At 38.4% G+C, this 24,190-nt stretch overlaps 1 protein-coding gene across 1 annotated transcript in view; it reads left to right on the top strand.

The window, feature by feature from the left end:
* LOC108798310 (sodium leak channel non-selective protein) overlaps nt 1-24,190 on the top strand; it is a gene marked incomplete at its 3' end in the record, with an annotated part of 337,938 nt that overhangs the window by 238,554 nt on the left and 75,194 nt on the right. The window contains exon 16 of the mRNA XM_018570048.1: nt 91-165. Coding sequence (XP_018425550.1) covers nt 91-165 — 75 coding nt within the window. The remainder of the gene's footprint in view (nt 1-90; nt 166-24,190) is intronic.

The following is a 24,190-nucleotide window of genomic DNA, read 5'->3' as shown; positions in this document are numbered from 1 at the left end:
TACCTTTTGTTAAACACTTAATAAATATATTATATGTTTCTGATATGCAAAAATTTAAAGGAATCTTGTTTTCAATGTTTTCTTCAACAGATTTTGCTGAGCTTGTTTGTGGCAGTTATCCTGGACAATTTGGAGCTTGACGAAGATTTAAAAAAGCTTAAGCAGGTAATCCATAGTATTAAGGATATATTATTTTTAGGTTTTTCATGGAGTCAATTCAGTCTGGTGTGGCATTTACAGATGTGCCTACAAACTTCCCCTTTGCCTTAATACATTAACTTGCCCAGTTCTCCTTTCATTCGGCCAAATCCCTGCAAGCGTAAAATGAGGAGCAGGTGCCTTGCAGCATGGGGTTAGATTACCCAGCCATTTATCCTGCATCCAGTGTACTATCCAATAAGTGTGATGACCTGACTTCCTATGGAAGACAATCCTGTCTCCTTCTTATCCTAATTTAACAGGGTGGTCTCACTTATTCTTAAGCAAATTCAGGGCTTATTCACACTAGCTATTGCCTTGCTGAAAATGCCAGTCACCACCTATAGTGTGAACAAGCCTTGAGAGTTATTTGTCCCTTTTAGCAGCATGCCTTCATTCGCATATATTAGCATTTCACATGCCTGTCTGGAATATATAGGTGCCATGATGTAATGAGTGAAAAGAATGCAGGGACCCAAATCACATTAGAATTCTTATATGAAAATGTGTCCCCGCAGAAAACAAATTCCCCTTCCAGTTTTTACCTGCAATAGATACATAAAAACATTTACTTACATTTACCTACATGGGCAACATAGACTGTTTTTTTTCAGACACATTAATTTGCTCCCTTACTCCTTTTAAATTACTCATATGGCCAAAAACAAACAATTTTTCTTGCTAATCATATAATTAGGGTCTGAGTGCAGAGAACCATTATAAAGGAGAAAGACAGCAGTAATTGCATTGAAAGAGACTAGCACTGTCAACTTCAATCATATCAATATTTTCCCTGTATGAAGACTGACCATTTTAAGGTAAAACTTTGAATATGCATTATAACTAACTAGACAGACAGTTTACAGAGACAGTATAAAATGTTCTTTTGAGAAAGTAATTTTTTTTTTTTTTCTACAGTTAACATTTCAGCATATGTGGATAAAATTAAATTCATTTGAAAAGAGCCTTGTTACATATTGTTCCAAAGAAGCTATGGAGAAAATATTCTGAGGTTGATTATTACTAGGGATGCACCGATATATCCGCCGAAACATATAGGCCGAAAATGGCACTTTTGGCTAAATGCCGAGAGTGCCATTTTTGTGCCGATACATCAGCGCATCCCTGCTTTCTCTTCTCCTCGCTGGGCGCTGCTCTGTGTCCCAGCGGGGAGGAGAGAAAGTGACAGCCGGCCGAACGCTTCTGGAGGAGATCGATGTGAACGGCCGGTGTCTCTCCTCCCACACCGCTCGGCCGCCTATCACAGTGCGGCAGACCACTGTGGGGGCGTAGACAGCGCTGTCACAGGAGGCTGAGCTCTCCTCCCGCACCGCTCGCTCAGCCTCCTGTGATAACGTGTCAGAGAGAAGAGCAGGCTAGAAATACTCAGCGATCAGTGATGTAGATAACTGAGGATATGTATGTGTACTATATCCTCAATTATGAATGAATGGGAGGTGATCTATATCCCCTCCTGTTCATTCATAGTTGTAGTTATAGTAAACATACTATATTCTCAAGTTATCAGTGAACAGGAACACTCATAGAGGATTCCTGTTCATTGATAACATGGGCTGCAGAAAAAGAGATTGAGGACTTTGTGTCCTGCATCTCTTTTTCTATTTTAAAAAGTCCAGACTTTAGATAAAATCCTTTAATTGAAAAAAAACAAAGAGCCAATTTTTGACAATCCCTTTAATTAAAAAAAATATAATGGCTACATTGATGTAATCCAGCGTCAATCACGATGCACGATGCCCACCGACCCGCCGAAATAAAAAAAGTCCCACCGCACGGCAAATCATCCGAACCCGACGAAAACTCGCCGCAAAATGACATTCCTGCTAGCATGTAAACAGATGGGTGGAGCGAGTCGTGACATCATATGAAATTTTGTCCACACTACCGCTAACGCATTTCGTAATCGGAAATTCGGATTCGTTTGCATTCGTTACATCCGAATCTCAGAATTTCCCAAATTTCGTCCAAATTTCAATTCGGAACGAAAACGAATTGCACATGTCTTACTTCACTGAAACTAAAAAATACTCCTAATAGATCACCTTTAATCTGCGGTGATATTAAATATTCAATTCTATTTGTGTATTCATCATAACAAAAGAATTATTTTAATGTGTTGGATTGCTCAGTATAGATAAACACTATTTCAAATATATATCCTTTGTTGTTTGGTTTAAATTACAACAAATAACATTTTAAAATATCATGTGAGTAGAAGGCATCCTTTTCTTAGCATTGAATGTATGTTGAATGTATGTGATGCAGAGATTATTTAATAATCTATCTGGAAGGTTGTACATTTTAGGATTATGATCTGTTATTAGGGTTGCCACCTGTCTATGGTTCATGGGTTTTGAATGCTGTGTTCAGGTTTCATGGCAGCTGAAACTCAGGCACAAGATGTCAGGCAGACAGGGGCAACTAAAATTAAGATAGGGGCTACTGACTCCCCACTGAAAATAGGCTCAGCTGTGATATTTACATATGAATGGGTGGTCCAATTTACATATGTAAATAATGTATAATGGTTAATTGATAAGCAAATTATGCACCCCCCCCATTATAGAAGGTGGTATGGTCCGACATTCTGGCAGGGAAAGGTATTTGAGCTGTTCTTCTTCTTATATCTCCTTTATCTGTCAGTGTGTGGTTATCAGCCTTTGTGGTTAACATATTGACATATTGTATTGCTCTCTCATGCCTTTTTGCAATATTGTAAGTTGGGGTTTGTTTTATATTTACTTTCAAGAGGTATTGCAGAAAAATGTCTCTCCTCGCTCTATCCCGTGTGTCTCTCCAAACTGTCTCTCCCCTCTCTCTCCAAACTGTCTCTCCCCTCTCTCTCCTAGCTGTCTCTTTTCGCTCTCTCTCTCTCTCTCTCTCTCTCTCGTGGATGTCTAAATATGCTCCCTGGCTCTCTCTCTCTCTCCTGGCTGTTTCTCCTCACTCTCTCCCCTGGCTGCCTCTCTCCGCTCTCTCTTTTCTCTCTCTCTTTCCTGGCTGACTCTCCTGGCTCTCGCCTGCATATTCTACCAACAAATTGCCATGCGGTGCTAGAGTGTTCGGGTTTGGCTTGAAGAAATGGTGGAAACCTTATCTGTTATTACATGTATCAGGGCCGGAATACGTGTAGCATCAGGGGTGTTTGTCACATAATGTATGTGGAAATGTTCACTTGAAATCATGCATATGGATTTATTAGGTGGTGGAGTTTTCACAGCGATATTAACTAAAAAGCCACAGAATTAAACTGAACCCTTAATGTAGCAGATCATAACAGCCGGTCTTAGCCTACTTCTTGAATAGTGCCAGAAGTTGTTTTATAGAGTGGGATTGCCTGACCTATGACAGTGATCTATATAGGACTGGTGCTGACTCACAATACAGGTATGTGTGTGTGTCTGTATATATATATATATATATATATATATATATATATATATATATATATATATATATATATATATATATATATATATATATATATATATATATATATATATATATATATATATATATATATATATATATATATATATATATATATATATATATATATATATATATATATATATATATATATATATATATATATATATATATATATATATATATATATATATATATATATATATATATATATATATATATATATATATATATATATATATATATATATATATATATATATATATATATATATATATATATATATATATATATATATATATATATATATATATATATATATATATATATATATATATATATATATATATATATATATATATATATATATATATATATATATATATATATATATATATATATATATATATATATATATATATATATATATATATATATATATATATATATATATATATATATATATATATATATATATATATATATATATATATATATATATATATATATATATATATATATATATATATATATATATATATATATATATATATATATATATATATATATATATATATATATATATATATATATATATATATATATATATATATATATATATATATATATATATATATATATATATATATATATATATATATATATATATATATATATATATATATATATATATATATATATATATATATATATATATATATATATATATATATATATATATATATATATATATATATATATATATATATATATATATATATATATATATATATATATATATATATATATATATATATATATATATATATATATATATATATATATATATATATATATATATATATATATATATATATATATATATATATATATATATATATATATATATATATATATATATATATATATATATATATATATATATATATATATATATATATATATATATATATATATATATATATATATATATATATATATATATATATATATATATATATATATATATATATATATATATATATATATATATATATATATATATATATATATATATATATATATATATATATATATATATATATATATATATATATATATATATATATATATATATATATATATATATATATATATATATATATATATATATATATATATATATATATATATATATATATATATATATATATATATATATATATATATATATATATATATATATATATATATATATATATATATATATATATATATATATATATATATATATATATATATATATATACACATACAGACACACACACATATTATTTATTTTTTCCTTAACAAATCAAGCATCAAGCACCAACAGATACTAACATTTGTGACTTGTGTTGTGATTTACTGTAAACATCTGAAAATCTTCAAACGCATACTACTAATACTTAATGAGGAACTCCAGGAAATTAAAAAGGTAACCCTTGCAGTGGAGCTTTCGCCGCATTGCAAAGGTTAAGTGCTTCTTTATCTTGGGAGCAAAAATAAAGAAGAAATACTTACCTGATCCTCGCTCTCGCTAAACCAGTCACTGCAGCCTCTTCTTCCCTGGGCTCTGTCAGTCTAAGGAGCACTGCCCTCATCACATCTATTACAGTGTATTAGACGTGAGGACATAAAAGGACATACGACATCGAGGGTCGGAGGGAGAGAGATGTGAGCCATCACTGCCACAGGACTTGAGCATCAGGCGAGTATATATTCTGTATTAAGGCCCTTAGACTAAAAGGAGCATTTAACCCTTGCAGTGAGGGGGTAATCCCACTGCAGGGTTAACTTTTCAAATTCCTGGAGATCTTCTTTAATGCAGTTACTTTTAAGGTAGCTAAACTCATGATGCACCATAGCTCTTTTATTACCCTTTGCAGTAACATTAGCTTCAGTAACCAGACTGAGACAGGATAATTGTTATTTAAGTTTCTGCACAGATACAGTATGTAAGGCAGGATTTTCCCTAACAACTAGTTAATTTGAGCAGTCTGATTATAAAACCTGCCTAAGACGTAGCCCTCAGCTATCCCATGGAAAGGCAAATGGGCTAGGAATAGCCTCTCTTATGAATATAAGAGATTTCTAGTGTGCTTTAATTAGTAACAACTAAAACATAACTCAAAGGTATAGGAGGATTGCTGAAGTTATAGAACTGCACAGAACAACAGATTCAATGGTACCTTAAAATTAGATCATTTTAATGCAAAAAAAATACTTCTGATCTGCTTGGGAAGTATGAATGATTAAAAGAGTAATTTCAACTAAGCATCCCTGTTTTAATGTTCATTAAGCTGTGGTATTAATTGCAGATTGCCATATGTTGCAAACACAATCTAACAGCTGAGGAACTGCTTTTCTAGTTTGTTTTGTGCATATTTCAAAAAAGTAAACTTCATTTAAATTGTATTTCCCTATGAAAAGCATATGGCATAAATTATGTTGCAATTTGTTCAAGAAACTTTTGGACGATTTCTTAAGGGACCGTAATATACAGGGGTACGGGTACTCCTAGAATGAGATCCTAATAGGTTGGACTTGATGGACTAATGTCTTTATTCAACCTCAAATACTATGTAACTATGTAATATGAGAATCTAATGATGGTCTACAATTGCAAACCCTACTAAACAAACTGTGAAATATATTAAAATAGTCACTTAAACTTAATGTGGTCTTCTAAGTACATTCATTTTTTGGACTGGTAGATTGATCCACTTTTGTTTCTTTTTTTATTGATTAAAGTGTACCTATACTTGTCATATCAATCTTACAGTGATTCCTGAGTTTATGGTGAATTTTAAATTAAAGGAGTACATTGCAAAATGTACTCCTGTATCATCAGGAATCTAAAAATGCTATAAACAGTGTACCCCATAGTTCTCTTTTTAAGTGATTGTAAACCTAATATATAACTTTATTTTAATTAGGGATGTTCAGATACCAAGTACCATACTTGGTTCAAGTACAAGTACAGATACTTTTCCAGCTCCAAGACTAGACTAGAGAAAAACTCGAAAATTAGGAGGCAACGTATATATATATATATATATATATATTAGGGATGCACCAATACCACTTTTTCCAGACCAAGTACTGATACTTGTCAAAGTAATACAGATACCAATTATTGATATGTTTTTGTTTAGTGTCATGTGACAATTTTTTAAAACAATACAGCCTAACGATTTCAGGGCAGTGGTGGAGCGCCAGGGGCCAGTCGCAGTTGCAATCACTGCAACCCTGTTACTTCTCGTGAAAATGCCAAGTATCGGCACTTGTATCTGAGCATCCCTAATTTTAATCCATTCCTAAGTCCCAGTAAACATGTACATTGTAGTCTGTTTATTGTCTGTGGCTGCTAATATAGACTAAATCTGTTGGTCCCGCAAGTATTTTCTACATTACCCTGCTTTTTATATTGTTCTCACCCCACTAACCATGGCTGCAAACCCATGGTAGTGTGGTCACATTGCATGCCATCATCTGTATATCAGACACCACAGGGTGTGTGCCTGCAGTCTTATTGTCCTATTGAACATGCCCCCTGCTCACCTCAGCCTGAAATGACTGACAGCGGTTTCCGTCAGGCGTTACATTGTCAAAAGTTAGAGCAAGGGCGTATAATATCTTATGCAGAGAGTGATCTGAGATTGGGTGACCTCACTGATAATTGGGTTGGGTGAGCTCACTCTGCCTTCAGTAGCTTGGAAAATATGGAACACTCTCTGTATAAGATCTCCTCTCTGCAGTGGAGACTTCTGAGAGGAGCCTCTGTCAGTTATTACAGGAAGGGATTAGCAAACAATGCCTCCCCAAACACATTTCTGTGCTGCAGAAAAGGCTCGTGCAGCAAAAAAAGGAATACAAAAGCTTCAAATACGTCACATACAATACATAGCAGTAGACATGTGCACCGGCAAAAAATGTGTTTAGTTTCATTTTGATTCGGATTTTGCGTTATTTAGTTTTTCAGTAGTAGTCTGTATGAATTGTCGTTTCGTTTTTCGTTTCATTCGTTCATTGCAGCAAAGTGACATTTGAGATAAAAATGTAGTCCGAATTTCGATTCGGAACGAAACGAATGGCACATGTCTACATAGCAGCAGTTGTAAAGTAAGGTAGAACAGGCACACAGAAGTGTTATGCCTCCCCCATAGTTCCTGTAAGGACTGACAGTGGCTCCTGTCAGAAGTCACACTTTCAAAAGTTAGAGAGGGACAGCTGCCAATCAGAGTGAAGGATCACTCGCTGCATAAGAGACCATTCCCCCTCTCTTTCTAAGTAGCAATGATCTGCAGGTATTGAAGTCACATGACCACAGACAAAAAGATTTCATAAAGGTATTTTAGTGCTGGCTTATTGCAACTAATGTGGTGTTTTTATGTGCATATGATCCTACAGATATAACTCCCTGCCTCAGTCTTGTACACTTTACTAATGCTTTAAAAAAAAAAAAAAAGTACATGGCTTGGGAATTCAATATGTTTTTCATTTCCAGGTGAAGTTAGAAAGGGTAAACAATTATAACTTGCTAACGTTTCCATTATCATCTTTTGTTAAGGCTGTGAAGCTGAATCCAGAAAAAAAAGAATCCAACATTTCTGTTCTGCCTTGAAATGCTTTATTTTAATTTCCTGTGATATCTCTTCGTTTTGTCACATCTTTAGTAATTACTGTTTCTTTGTGTTACATCAGTCCTATTCTCCTCTTTCAATTATGCCATCTATTAAAACATGTGCAATACCTAATGCACAGTCTGCTACTTGCAAATAGAACAATTTTGATACTCACTCTTAGCATATATCATTAATTTATGGTTGCATATCAAGATACACTTTCCGTTGTTTTTATTGTATCTAATCAATGTTTAAAATATAACTAACAATTAGATGAGCTATTTATTTGATTGCCTGTAAAATGCTACTTTGATTGCTATCAGACATCCTAGCCTTTTATGTTAGGTGTAGCAATAAGTAAAACCTGTGATGAGCCATATCCTAGGTAGCGTGTACATTCATCTTATGCTATATGTATATAAAATAAATATTTAAGGTTGATATTGTTTCCTTGTACTTGTCTGTACTCACTTTGCTCTCTGTATTATTCCATGTATGGTAAACTACCTTTAGGGCGTGTTTTCCCCTTTTAGTTTTACTGAATGGAAAAATCCAAGGCAATGCACTAAAAATGTAGCATGCCGTTTTATTCGACATATGGGTTGGAGGGGAAAAGTCCTACTGGAAATAATGTACTGTGTTTTCATAACGGTTTTGTAGGTATAACAGATTATGTAGGAAAAGAGGGGAGGAGGTGAAGAGCTGGACCAGCAGAAAGTCTAATTAGCCACTCCCAGAATTGGAGATGGCAATACAACAGGGAGGGGCTCTGCTAGGGAATTGACTGGAGTAGTCAAATATTCTAGCAAGTTCAAAAGCACGTTGCAAGTAAATACAAAAATAATTTATGGAAATGTAAACACTGCAAGTAAGCATTGCAAATACTTGATACGTCTGCTAAATGGGTAAATGGGCAAGGTAAAATATGAAAAGCAACTTTTATGTTTTTTTTACACGAAAAAAGGTAAACAAGTTACTTCTTCAGCAAACACCTAAACGTTCTATAGTGTAATCAGTGGACTCTCCACATTTTCTACTTGCACAGTAAGATTGATAGTTTAGTACTGGATCCCCATATATTGGTAAACAGAGCAAAGACATTTTTGCCATTCAACATCCTGTTCTGTACATAGGGGTCAGTCCCTCCATTGTCGACATGATGTACATTTTCTTTGTCTGCTGGATGTTGATTTTTAATGATGCCTCAGGTGCTATTTTTTCAAGTGCCTATTTTTTTAAGTTTTATTAGTGGGACTTCAGAAAAATGCCATCTGTATAATCTGTGTCCTCCAATCATTTTGTTAGGCTGTATGTTATTCTTGTTTGCATGTATAATACATTTTACGTTATATTTATTGATAAGTGAACCAAGCAAAGTTCGGTTCAATGCATGTTCACCGAACAATTGAAAAATCCATGAACCCCATAGCTGAGTCTTATTATTTTGCAGATTGCAAGCTTTTTGAACAAATGTCATGGGTAGCTGGGCACTGCCATGGAGGACTGTATGCAGTACAGGTCTAAATGTAGTGTATTTAACAACATGTGCATGAGCCGTAAATTGTTTTAACCTTTTTTTAAAAAGCCTTTGGTGGTCACTGCATTTGCCATATGGTGGCACTGAAGTTTCAGAGGGTAACTCTTCAAGTTTTTTCAACTTCTATATTATTGATTTAATTCTTGGAGTCACCATTAGATGTGTACTAGGTAATTTTATGCATGGCTTTATGGAGAAAGGGAACAACCGCAATTATAAGCACAAAGCTGGTCATGTGTGCCTTGCAATATTATATTACTCAAAAAAGTAAAATATTATTACTATTCTAGGTATATTGTTTATTTTAGTGAAAGCCTTACACAGTTCTGATTCCATAATAACTGCTTCACATAAACTGCTTCAATAAACGATATACAAGACTTAAAATAATGTCTCAATTATGCTCAGTTATGTTTATCAATCAATGTAAATCTACTTTACATAGAATGCCTTGGGATATTCCAGGTGTGACATACCTTAGGAATAAAAAGAGAACAGGGTGCAACATACAGGACCAGACGTGGATAGACATGATTGCTTTTTTACCCTTATTTGCCTTGTGGAAAACCCTGGAGCAAATGGCATGCTTCTTTTCTTATGTTTGTGGTCACATACCTTATTATTACATGTTCTGTCCTGCAATTTCACTGTTAGGAAGCAGATATTTTAGCATCACCCAGTTAAAGTATGGATCCACTGCCTGATCTTAAGAATTGTTGCCCCTCAAGTTTTATTTTCCTGCAACATGACCTCACGGTTCGCTATCATAATCTATGTGTAATAACAATGGTTAAATAATTTTCCCCTGCTACTGTGACAATTTCTGCTGCCACTTACCTCCATTACTACATGAAGCATATTGTATATAAAATGTTCCCTTGCTTTAGAACTAATAAATCCCTGTGTCCAAAGCTTAAATTCAATCTTCACTTTCTCCAATACTGCTTGCTATTAGCACTCAACTCCTTTTAGTAAACCTGTTCTAAGAGACATACAAAAACTGTAATTGCTGCTAGGTGCCTTGCTGTAGGATGATTCCTTTGACTTTAATAGTTTTTGCATCACTGGCTAGGAACAAGGATAAAGCCAGGGAATAAAGTCACAATTACTGATTTGAAATTTGGATCAGTAATTAATAAAGTATTAAAGCTGTTGGGTCAACAAGGAAGTCACAAAACTGGTATTTTCAAAATAACTGCAGTGGCAGCTTATGTACATTTATCAGCACAAGTTTATTTTAACACTCTGTAGCAGTGGAAACCATTCCTTCCCTGGCTTTGGATATCAGGGGGCAAAGTGGGAAATGTTTAGTTTTTTTCTGCTGCAAAGTGTTTTAGTAGAGGAATCCAAATGCATGCATAGAACACAAAACAAAGTATAGTAAAACACAAATGTCAGTGATTGGATGATTGAGACCATGATCAAATCCCCAGTCAACATAGGGCCCTTCTCCAAGCCATGAATCTTAAAGTGAAGCGGTGAGACCAAGAAATTGTTTTTTGGAAAAACCCTTTTGTTCTTTGTGTCCAGTCATTCTGTCCAGTCATTCTAATTAGCATTATAATCAAAAGTCTCCACAAACAAATTAACAACAAAGCTTTTTAGGTCTCATTGGCTCAGGGGGTGGTATGTATCACAGATCTAGTCTTTTACAGTCCCAGAAATCAATCGTCTGTATATGATGAACAATTGGATTATGCGATATGTGTGACGTTTAGTCTAAATAAATTTACTTTTTAAATTTTTTATTTACGGAGTGCTGGTGATTTCTATCGTTCATTGACTGTTGTACACGGCGCCATCCGTGATTGTCACTGCGAGCACCACTATTTTCACTTGGACCGGAAGCGCTGTAAGGAGTGCAGGGGGACCTACTGTTTTCTGTATATGATGAACTTCATTAATAGAAGTTCATCATATACTGACCACTGCTCCCAATGAAATCTCTTTCAGTATCAACATCACTGGACTACTGAGACAGAGTATAGGCAGAATCTAGTCTTTAACAGTAGCGACTTCAAAGAGGTGTGAGCTTCACTATGTGATGCTCCCAGGTTATGGCCTTCAGGTCTGCTCCACTGTCAACACTCAGTGTACTGTATAAGCAGTTAACCACAGTAAAGATCTGAGCTGAAAGTATAAAAAAAATTAAGTCCACAAACAAGGTGGGGTTGTCAGACCTATAGAGAGGGACTTGTAGTGTACAATGAAGGGGTGTGTCTAAGCTTTGGCTTTGAGCCAAACTGACATTTGTATACTGCACACGTGGCACAAAGGTGCCCTCTTTCACAAATATGTTGGTGTTTGTTCTCCATGGTATGGTGACAGGTTCTCTTTAAACAAATATATGATGTGTGCTCTTCACTCTAAGACTGCAGTTCTTCACATTCTTCATGAAATGTGAAGCTCAGCAGGGAATTCTTATAATCCTTGAAATGGCAATGGAGCATTTAATCACAACCACAATGATAATGAGCTTGTCAATTAAGCTGTATAAGCTCAGAACAGACTTACTGAGATGTGAGAACCTCACTGAACTAATAATTCTGCCTTTATTATTTCCTCTCTTATTTTTAGCAAAAAATAAAATGGAACTGGAAGGTGCTTGCATATTTTAATATCTTCCACGATTATATCCTTTTATTCTACTGAATTCCATTGGGGGCAAAGACACATTCCCTGTGTGTTTTAAGATGCCATATTGCTAAAGCTTGACAGAACTTAGATAACTTTATTTTATAGTTCACCAACTCCAGAATAAATTATATTGCTAGTTTAAAATCTCTGTACAGTCACCTTATCAAGTGTTTATGTAATAAAATTGAATGCAAGGCAAAAAAAAATTGCATCCTCTGAAAGGTGAAGATAAATGCGTTAATTAGAGGATGACTGATCTGGCAGAAATTTCTAGTTATAAATTGTCTTTGAGAAAGTACTGGAGGATTTAGGCTCCATTGTAAACGGTAACAGCTAAAATTCACTGAGCTATGACAGTTAGGACATTCTCTTTATATTTGTGCTTATTTTTTGTGGTTTTCAAATGTGGTAATTATTAATAAAGCAGTTGTTTTAAAGACTCTTTGTTAGCAAGAAACATAATCATTTATGTACATACAATTGATAGTGGAGGTCTCATGGTTTGACAGTTTTGCAGTATTTGTTATTCAGCAGTGCATGCAGCATATGTATTTTTGTGAAAGGGGAAAATGCAAGATATTGGAATGAAAACTGAAAATTAAACACTGAGACTTGCCTGAAATCCAGCAGCCAGTCTGCAGTCAGATGTAGGGTTGTCACCTACATCTGATGTGAAGTGGGGAACAGTTGTGTGAAGGGGGAATCGGATGTGAAGGTGCAAGGCAGTGATATGAAGAGGGGACTCTGACGAGAAGGAGGACTCTGATTTAAAGAGATGAGTATATTGTGAAAGAGAGGACTCTGATGTGATGGGGGGTGGTGTTAAGGGGGACTCTGATGTTAAGGGGGAGCTCCTGAAGTGAAGAGGAGCTCCTAATATAAAGAAGGGACTATAATGTAAGGGGGGATACCTGATGTAAAGTGAGGGCTTTGATTAGAAGGGGAGGACTCTGATGTGAAGGGGAGCTCCTGATGTAAAGTGGGACTCTGATGTGAAGGAGGACTCTGATGTCAAGGTTGGACTGATGTAAAGAGAGGGCAATAGTGTGAAGAGGCCTCCTGAAGAGGGATTCTCATGAGAAAGGGGGCTCCTGATGTAAAGGGGGGACACCTGATGTAAAGGGAGGATTCTGGTGTGAAGGGGATTCCTGGTGTGAAAGAGAGGGCTCCTGATGTTAAGATGGAACTCTAATGTGAAGGAGGGACTCCCCCTGCAGCACCAAGGAGAGGGTAATATCATCATTCAATGCAGATAGCAGTGTCCTTAAGTCCATTAGGGTGCAGTTCAACATGCTATTAGCTTCACCTCCTATTCTGCCCCCTGTTCCTTATTTTGCCAGAACCATGGTGGCAACCCTAGTGACATTCCTACCAGAATGTTTGAGCTGATCTGTTCTGCCTTCCTGTGATTGTATTGTTAAAAAAAATATTCATGAAGGTTTTATAACTCACAAACAAGCCAGAAATTACTGCTGGTGCTGGTGCTGCTGCTATAGATAATGATGATGTATATACCGTATGTATGTAATACTGTAAAGGGGAAAAATGAACTCGTAATAGCATTTAAAACCCTAGCAGACTGGCACTAAGGGCTTGACTAATGTGGCCATCTTGGCTGCTAAGGAATTCTGATTGAATAATGTGATAGTGTAAGGACAAGGCTTTATTCTGTAGGTGATAGTGAAGTTATTTACAAAATTAGGGAAGCAAAATATCTAGTGACAAAAAAAACACACTATATAGGGCTATTATGGAGCCTGACCCATATATTCTGTTTCAAATGCCTCTTTATGCAATTACACACCTTCTTAGAGCTCAGTCTGTCTGAATGGTAAAGCCACTTTCTGAATCAGTAGAATCCACAGACAGCTTTGCTCCTTAATAAGACACAGAATACAAAGTATTTTTACTTCAGAGAAGTATAGAATAGAGGATGCTGTTCCAGGCTTTTGACATGTAAGAAGATAATTAGTTCCCTAAGCCATATCTCTGTAATAAATTGAAACTAACTGAGGGAACAGGAGAAAAATAACAGAGTGTCTAGCTGTTGCATCTGTTGGGCAGTTAAGCTGTTGTCCCTCTAAGGAAGCCCCATGGGGTTCAATTAGGGATTGCATCTGCTTGGCAGTTAACGCATTTGTCAATAGAAGCTGTTTTAGAAACTCCTTTATTTTGTTTACAATAGATGACTGTCTCCTAAATGCACCGCCTGCATCGGAGCACCAAGTTGAAAGGGGGACAGGTTCACCTGCTATTGGCAGTGGCAAACCATGCATGAGATAGGGACACCCAAGAATTGTCCACTCAGGTTTGTCCTGCACTTCTATTCAGCAAGGCAGTGCACAAACATAGATTCAATGCAGGAGGACTTTTTGCAGCAAGTCAATAGCATAAAATAAAACATCTTCTCATCTGGCCTACTAACTAAACTCTGGTCAGTTCCTGACTATCAGGGTGTCCCCTAGTGGGTTCTCCAAAGCAAACAAAAGTTGTACCTTTTTAGTGTTTATTCAGCAGATAGCATTTTCACACAAAAGCAGGTTGACACAGCAGAGGAAGTGAGAGACAGCCCTGAGCATCAGTCACCTCACATATACAGTATAAAGGCCTGTTCAAAGCTGAAACTATTCACGAGATCTAAATACCAGGAAAGTGCAGGCCACTCTGTGGACTGGTAACCCTTTACTTGCTCACCATTCATGGGAATCCTGTTTTCAGCACAAAGTGTAGAATTCCCGTTCCCAAAGCAGGACCTTTATTTAGTCCATTACTAGATCATGAACCCCCCCACCCGTTCCCTAGTACAATAGTAAGACCTATACCCCCCAGTGAAATAGTAAGATGTCCAAGTGGATCCTTTCTAATTAATCGTACGAAAGAAAGTTGTAAACGCAACCCTTTTAAACAAGCTTTTTCAAGGTGGTTTTTGAAATGGGAAAAGAAAAACAAAAAAATTGTGAAATGACCCCCTTTTTTATTTTTGCAGTCTGTTTAGGTTTACTTATCCTAGTTATTATCTGACGGGAGTTTAGAGTTTTCAGAGGAGAATGAGAAGACTGTACAGGATATGAGATTTGTTCTATTTTGGATAAATATTAGTTTCACATTCTCAAAAAGTAATATATTTTTAATACCAAAAGAAATGTATGTGTTATCAGCAGCTACTTTAATTCATGTTTCATCTCAAAAACATCTGTAATCACAGCCCTCTATCCAGCTCTTAAGTCAGTATCTTCTTTAGCTTACTTTAGAAACATTTTTTGAATAAAAACAAAGTTGAGGTTTCTTCCAAAATTAAAAACAAAACAAAACAAGGAGACTGCATTTACTTGACAATCAATATTTACTGACACCCGCACAGTGCCTACTGACCTTGTTTTCTGTTATATGGTTTCTTGTTTTACCAAAGGGAATGTTATTTTAATAAATACAAAACAAGACAAAAAACTACCACTGTTGTTTCTTTATGAAAACATATCTGAGACAACAGCCTGGCCTACTAAACAGCAGCACCAAGCATTATGGTATGATTGCATTGCAGGATTGTAAAAGCATACAGAGCATGATCCCTAAACATATCTAGCAAATCATACAATGATGTTCGGTGTGTATAATGTGGTCACAAATTAGAGTGTGCATTTATCCAAATAATGTATCTTTTGTGCCCACTGTTTTGATAAGATGTACTTTGTCTGAAAATAAAATGTGACAAGCACCACAATTAAGGCCTGTGTCAATCAACTTTTGCATGTGTCAGAGGGCAACTTTTGCACTTAGTGCACAAAGTTTCACGTGAAGAGCATTTATTAGTGAAAATCTTGCAAGCAATTGATAACTACCCACCTTCTTATGCTTTAAGCCAAAGGCAGGCCTACATTAACCCAGCCCCTGCCTCCCGCCCACACCCTTCCCAATGTACCTTACCCACATCTACCAACTTACACTCAAGGCCAATACCCATCCATCCTATCGGCTTCCTGCGCCACTGCCTCCCCATGCTGGACCTGCAGCTAGCACTAGTCACAGCTATGCTGCAGGCCCAGGAGAAGAATATACATCAACACAACATAACACTACCTACCATGAGATTAAATCAGGAGTATTTGTAGGGTGAAGTGTTGTTATCTTTACACAACTTTGCAGCTAAGAAAGCACTGCGATTTTAAAACATACAAATTTACCTTCTAACAGATGTGCATACATAATCTGAACATTTTTCCTTGGGTTTACCCAATTCACCATTTGTATCTCGGAACTGGCCCCTTTGTTCCTTATTGACAATAATAAAGTGAACCCAGTTTCTGCTCCTCTTCCTCACATACTCTTCTTCCAGAACAATTGCAGAACAAGCAGCAGTCACAGCAAAAACATTCATAAATCCTGCAATGGATCAAAGGTTGTTAACTCTATCCATTTTTGTGTCTATAGTTTTAAAGCCATCACCAGCAGGGTATAAAAAATGTATTAAAAAAATGTATGTGTTTTTATTTTACTTTAAAGCACAAATATAAAAATTAAATTCCAAAGTAGTAATTGTACCTGAAGCTACCAAGCCAAAGCCACCACAGAAAAAAACTAACATAAGAAATGCTGGCGACTTTATGTTTGTTGGATTTAAGTGACTTTAGCAGCCTGAATGGTATGAAGTGGGATGTGGTGATTTTTTAAATGTTTAGTTTTTTTTCCAGTACTGTATCACAATACAAAATAATACGTATTATAATACAATATATAATTAATGCGTATCATATTGATATGTGTACTCATTGCTAATAGATGTGAGGAATATTTTTCTCACCAGCAAAAATGGACCTGGGGCTTCTGACTCCATAATGCTAAAATATTAATTCTTGGTCCTAGTTGATGATCAGTCCATTTTAAAAGACAAAAGTACCTCTAGCAGGTGTTACAGTTCAGTATCTATTTAAAAACCGGAAAAATAATTGTCTTATATGAAGTTAAAAACTTATTTTTTTTAAAGTCAGAGATGTCTTTAGCTTTATATAAAATGCGTGTAGCATTACATCGAAATTGGTGTAGTAATAGATATATCATTTAATGTATGCTTATACTATATAGTCACTTAGTAATCCTTGATTGCTTGATATAAAGTCAGGGAGTTTTTCTTTTTCATTATTACAGTTGCGTAGGTACAGATAATTTTCTTTTGTTGTGATAAGTATGCTTTAAAGCATACATTCTACCACTTCTAGTGAAGCATCCCTAATTAGGTTTAGTCCTTTGTGATCTTGCTAATTATGATTTTCTCACCTACACAGGAAAGTATGCACCATGTTTCATATGTACACGACTATGTTTTAAAGCCTATATCTAATAAATGTATGCCTCTAGACTGCACAAAACAGCTCAATGTTATGCTGCAAAATTGCTACTTTAGGTTCCTTGGTAGATTTAAAGCTACAGTAACAGCTAGTACATACTTGAAATACATACCAGGGACGTGCGGTCAGGGGAGGCAGGGGAGGCAGAGCCATCGGCTGGCGGTGGCAAGGCTAGGGAATGCCTGACCCCGAGCAAGAGGTACCGCACGTCACTGATACATACATACATACATACATACATACATACATGTGAACTGTTATCCTGTCAAAATATTTGTGAGTTTATTGGACCAATCTTGTAATATAGATATCCCTGCCATACTGCATACCAAGATAGTGATCCTATGCAATAAAGCAGCTTTCCAGCTTTTTGTCACCTGTCTGCTCACTGGACTAATGAAATAAAGCATAATATAGTGCACATGCTCCCTCCTCCTATAAGCTGCACTTCTTTCTCTAGTTACTGATGCCTAAAATCTGATGTGGTGTAGTAGAGCCTGATTACCAGAGTGTATCACCTTCTAGTCTCAGTCTTACATAAAAATCTTTAAAGAATAACTCCAGGTGAAAAAAAACATTAACCCTTGCAGTGGGGCTAACCCCCGCACTGCTAGGATGAACTGCTCATTTTCATGTATGAACCAAAATAAAAAGTTATACTCACCCGATCCTCTGAGCCAGCCAGCTGTCACAGTGATCCATCCAGCTTCTTTCCTTTTACACTGCAGCGATGGTATGTACCTCGGCGTCCACATGTCCTATACACATTTTGAGTGGAATTTATCAAAACTGGAACAGACAAAATATGGAGCAGCTGTGCATGGCAACTAATCAGCTTCTCTCTTTCATTTTCAAATGGTAACTGGACAAACTGAAGAGCTGATTGGTTGTTATGGGCAACTGCTCCAGGATTTGTCTGCTCCAGTTTTGATACCCCCCCCCCCGTGTACAATGTGATGACTGAAGGACCCTTAGACTGCTGCAGTGGAGGGGGAGAGGTGCTGGAAGGACCGGTCTAAGAGAAAGCCCCGGAGTTGTTCTTTTGTTGTTTTTCAATTGCTTCAGAAAATTAAACCAAAAACAACCTTATATGTAGATTCAATTCCTTACTCTCAAGTAGGGAAATCCTAAAAAAAAAGGGGGATAGTTGGGCTCCGTTCTTGCATACCTCCCAACTTTCTGAGGTTGGAAAAAGGGAGACCCTTTAGCACAAAGTGTATAGGCAAAGGCAGGGGCTGACTGGCAACTTTTAGCCCAGGGGGCAAGTACAACCCAGAGGCCCATGGTGCAGTGACTTGGCCCCCCTCCCGCTTTGCCTCTTCTCCCTGCCCCTGCCTGCCACTTTTGCCATCTATGTTAAAGTAGTGTGAATGGTCGGGTGATGTGAGGACTCCTAGTCAGTTCATGAAAGGGGTGACTGGCTGTGGGATGGGCTGCTGGGCTCCCTGCATGGTTCTGGCCTTACTCCGCTCCATGTCCGGTACTTAGGCACTCTCACCCACTGTAGGCCGCCGGATTTCTGGGCTGGGAGCTGTGGGAGGACCCGGACAGTGCCAAAGTCAGTGTTCTATAATTTTTCTCGACCCCATAAATTTTGTCGACCACGTCAATTACGGTGGGGCCTCGTCATTCGAATCAGATGTTTTCATGACCCCCTTTCTTCATGCACATGCACACCTGCCAGTGACGCGGCAGATACATTTCTGGGTTGAGGAAAATTATAGCACACTGGTAGCGGAGGGATGCATTGTCAGTTCTGTGCACGCACGCGACCGCTGCTCCCCTTTTACTTCTGTGACTGACTTCAAGCTGTATAGGGACTACAAATTTCAGCACATTATACAGCAATGCAGAATAATACCATCAGCTATAGAGGACTATAAATCCCAGCAATACATTATACAGAAATGCAGAATAATAGTATATTAAATTGCTACATGCTCTTTGCTGCTCTGCTCTGGGATGTCAGTCTGATGTCTTGGTCAGAGGGTCTCAGGAGGGGTGTGGAAGGTCTCAGAAGGGGTGGGGAGGGTCTTAGCATGGGGGATGTGTGGGTGGCCAAAGAACTGTAAGCAGGCACCATGTGGTTCCCCAGAAGACTGCTGCGTGGTCCACAGCAAACGTGGGACCTAACACAGCCAAATCAATTTGAAAAATGAAAGCACCGGTATCGGTTTTTAGTATCAGGGCACTTTCCCCAACACTGGTATCAGTGCGTCCCTGGTTTGAAGGCCTTCAAAAATCATGTGTAATAACACTAACTAGGACTCTGTCACCCAGCATGTGTGCCCAGTCTTGCTCCGCTCCCCTTCTGCTGTTTCTGTGAAGAGTTTATAACACAGAGTGCAGAGGTCAGTGGTGTAATGCACAGTGCAGAGGTCAGTGGTGTAATGCACAGTGCAGAGGTCAGTGGTGTAATGCACAGTGCAGAAGTCAGCGATGTGATGTACAGGTCAGAAGTCAGTGGCATAAGACACAGTGCAGAAGTCAGCGCTGTAGCACAGAGTACAGAGGTCAGTGGGGTAACGCACAGTGCAGAGGTCAGTGGGGTAACACAGGGTACAGAAGTTAGCAGTGTCATGCAGAGTGCAGAGGTCAGCGGTGTAACGCACAGTATGGAAGTCAGTGGTGTAATGCAGTGTGCAGTGGTCAGTGGTGTAATGCAGTGTGCAGTGGTCAGTGGTGTGATGCAAAGTGCAGAGGTCAGTGGCATAACACACAGTGCAGAAGTCAGTGCTGTAACATAGAGTACAGAGGTGAGTGATGTAACGCACAGTACAGAGGTCAGCAGTGCAATGCATAGTACAGAAGTCAGCGGTGTAATGCAGAGTGCAGAAGTCAGAAGAGTGATGCACAGTACAGAGGTCAGCTGTGTGATGTAGCGTACAAAGGAAAGTATTAACCCACAGTGCAGAGGTGAGTGGTGTGACGCACAGTACAGAGGTCAGCGGTCAAACGCACAGTGCAGAGGTCAGTGGTGTACGCACAGTACAAAGGTCAGTAATAACACACAGTGCAGAGGTCAGCAGAGTGACGCACAGTGCAGGAGTCTGCAGTCTAATGTAGAGGTCAGTATGTAACGCAGTGTAAAGGTCAACGGTGTAATGTGGAGGTCAGAATGTAACGCAGTGCAGAGGTCAGTATGTAACGCAGTGCAGCGGTCAGTATGTTACGCAGTGCAGCAGCCAGCATGTAACACAGTGCAGAGGTCAGCATGTAACGCAGTGCAGAGGTGTACAAGTAACGCAGTGCAGCGGCCAGCACGTAATGCAGTTCAGCAGTCAGTATGTAATGCAGTGCAGCAGTCAGCATGTAACACAGTGCAGCTGTCAGTATATAACGCAGTGCAGAAGTCAGCGGCCAGCATGTAATGCAGAGCAGCGGTCAGCATGTAATGCAGAGGAGGGGTCAGCATGTAATGCAGAGCAGCGGTCAGCATGTAATGCAGAGCAGCGGTCAGCATGTAATGCAGAGCAGCGGTCAGCATGTAACGCAGTGCAGCTGTCAGTATGTAACACAGTGCAGAGGTCAGCATGCAACACAGTGCAGCTGCAAGCATGTAACGCAGTGCAGTGGTCAGCATGTAATGCAGTGCAGTGGTCAGCATGTAATGCAGTGCAGAAGTCAGCATGTAATGCAGTGCACTGGTCAGCATGTAACACAGTGCAGCAGTCAGTATGTAATTCAGTGCAGCGGTCAGCATGTAACAGGGTGCAGTCTGACGGATGTAACGCAGTGCAGAAGTCAGTATGTAATGCAGTGCAGCTGTCAGTATGTAACACAGTGCAGAAGTCAGCGGTCAACATGTAATGCAGTGCAGAGGTCAGCATGCAATGCATTGCAGCGGTCAGCATGTAACGCAGTGCAGAGGTCAACATGTAATGCAGTGCAGAGGTCAGTATGTAACGCAGTGCAGTGGTCAGCATGTAACACAGTGCAGTGGTCAGCATGTAATGCAGTGCAGCTGTCAGTATGTAACGCAGTGCAGAGGTCAGCATGTAATACAGTGCAGCTGTCATCATGTAACGCAGTGCAGAGGTCAGCACGTAATGCAGTGCAGCAGTAAGTATGTAACGCAGTGCAGTGGTCAGTAATGCAGCGCATCAGTCAGCATGTAACGCAGTGCATTAGTCACCATGTAACGCAGTGCAGCGGTCAGTATGTAACACAGTGCAGAGGTCAGCGGTTAGTATGTAACCCAGTGCAGAGGTCAATGGTCAGTATGTTACGCAGTGCAGCAGTCAGCATGTAACTCAGTGCAGAGGTTAGTATGTAACGCAGTGCAGAGGTTAGCATGTAACGCATTGCATCGGTCAGTATGTAACGCAGTGCAGAGTTTAGTATGTAACCAAGTGCAGAGGTCAGCACATAACGCAGTGCAGAGGTCAGCAAGTAACGCAGTGCAGAGGTCAGCATGTAACGCAGTCAGTATGTACGCCAGTACGTAATGCAGTGCAGCGATCAGTATGTAATGCAGTGCAGTGGTCAGTAATGCAGCACATCAGTCAGCATGTAACGCAGTGCATTAGTCAGCATGTAACGCAGTGCAGTGGTCAGCATGTAATGCAGTGCAGCTGTCAGTATGTAACGCAGTGCAGAGGTCAGCATGTAATACAGTGCAGCTGTCATCATGTAACGCAGTGCAGAGGTCAGCATGTAATGCAGTGCAGCTGTCAGTATGTAACGCAGTGCAGAGGTCAGCATGTAACACAGTGCAGCCGTCAGTATGTAACGCAGTGCAGCAGTCAGCATGTAACGCATTGCAGTGGTCAGCATGTAGCGCAGTAAGCGGTAAGCATGTAATGCAGTGCAGCGGTCAGCATGTAACGCAGCGCAACTGTCAGTAAAGCAGTGCATCAGTCAGCATGTAATGCAGTGCAGCTGTCAGTAAAGTTGTGCATCAGTCAGCATGTAATGCAGTGCATCGGTCAGTAACGCAGTGCAGCGGTCAGTAAAGCAGTGCAGCAGTCAGGGACTTACAGTGGTTCTTCTCTCCTGTTTCAGGTGCTGTGCCATCTTCTTTTCCTCTCCTGGTGGGGGGTGGGGGGAGCAGTGAGGTCGCCTGCACGTTTTCAGGTGATTCCAGCCACTTCCTGCTGCCCTCCCTTTAGGACCCAGCAGACAGGCAGTAGGAGTGCAGCCTCCCTCCAGCCAATGGCAGAAGAAGTAGGCGGAGGGAGCTGCCGTTGAGCCCGAACACTACACGGGCTAATCAAAGGCAGCCGAAGAGCTTCTTCTCCTCTTCGGCTGCTGCAAGAGCAGAGCAGCCGATAGAGGAAAAAAAGTGATTGCAGCTGCGCCAGCGGGGGACGTTTTTACAGGCACCAGAGAGGCCCGGGGGGCAATTGCCGCCCTGCCCCCCAGCCCAGTCCGCCCCTGGGCAAAGGACACACCCCCTGCCATGCCCCCCAGTTACACGACCATGAAGAATTAATAATCAAAAAAATGATTGGCTAAATCCACAAGTTTTTTTTTCATCAATACGTTTTCTTTATACTGTTTTTTTCTCTTTTTTTAATAATAATGTGATAATAAAAAAAGGTTTGTGTGAAAGGTTTAGTGTAGTGTAACACTTTTTGTAAATAAGCACTGCATTTAAATTATTAACACCAACTCTATCGGCCAGTGGAGACTTGTTACCACATATTATTATGGCTATTGTGAATCTCAGAAGTATAATCAGTAATAATTACAGCCTTTATGTAGAAGTGTGGTTAGGATACAAGGTAACTTTACAACACCATTCTCACATATGTGTGTGATATTAGCTTTTTGTTTCCAGCAGTATCATGGTATAGCGAGTAAAAACAGGCACAATATTGCAGTGTGGCTGATTCATTTAAGAATATGACTGTATGTTGTTGCATTGATGCACACACAATTTGAACCAAAAAACTAAGGGGTATATTTATAAAGCTAGATAGTTACATAATTAGTCAGGTTGAAAAAAGACACATGTCCATCGAGTTCAACCTATAGAAATATCAAATTAAAAAATAAAAAGCCTAAACAGAATGCCAACTACCCACCGTTGATCCAGAGGATCCAGATGTATCTCCCTGGGGCCTTGTTTTAAATTACAGTAATTGAGTCACCTTCAATGAGGGCCTGTTCACACATAGCATGGTGGCCTGCATTGTACTGCAGCAGATCAACACAGGTCACCGCAAGGACACAAAGAAAATAATTGTTTTCTATGTGCCCAATTCACAATACAAAGCAGTGCATGGTGCATTGTATCGCTGTGCACTGTTTGCCACTGCAGGTAACTGCATGGCAAGGGGGTGAGTTCGGAACTAAATGGAGTGTACACATTGTTCAAACCTTTAATTCACAAACTAAAATCTATCAGTATCGAT

The sequence above is a fragment of the Nanorana parkeri genome, unplaced genomic scaffold, assembly GCF_000935625.1.
Source record: "Nanorana parkeri isolate BGI_ZX_2015 unplaced genomic scaffold, ASM93562v1 scaffold1447, whole genome shotgun sequence".
Classification (NCBI taxonomy): Eukaryota; Metazoa; Chordata; class Amphibia; order Anura; family Dicroglossidae; genus Nanorana; species Nanorana parkeri.
Note: the sequence above shows the minus strand (reverse complement) of the source record. Positions and strands in the feature narration are given on the sequence as shown.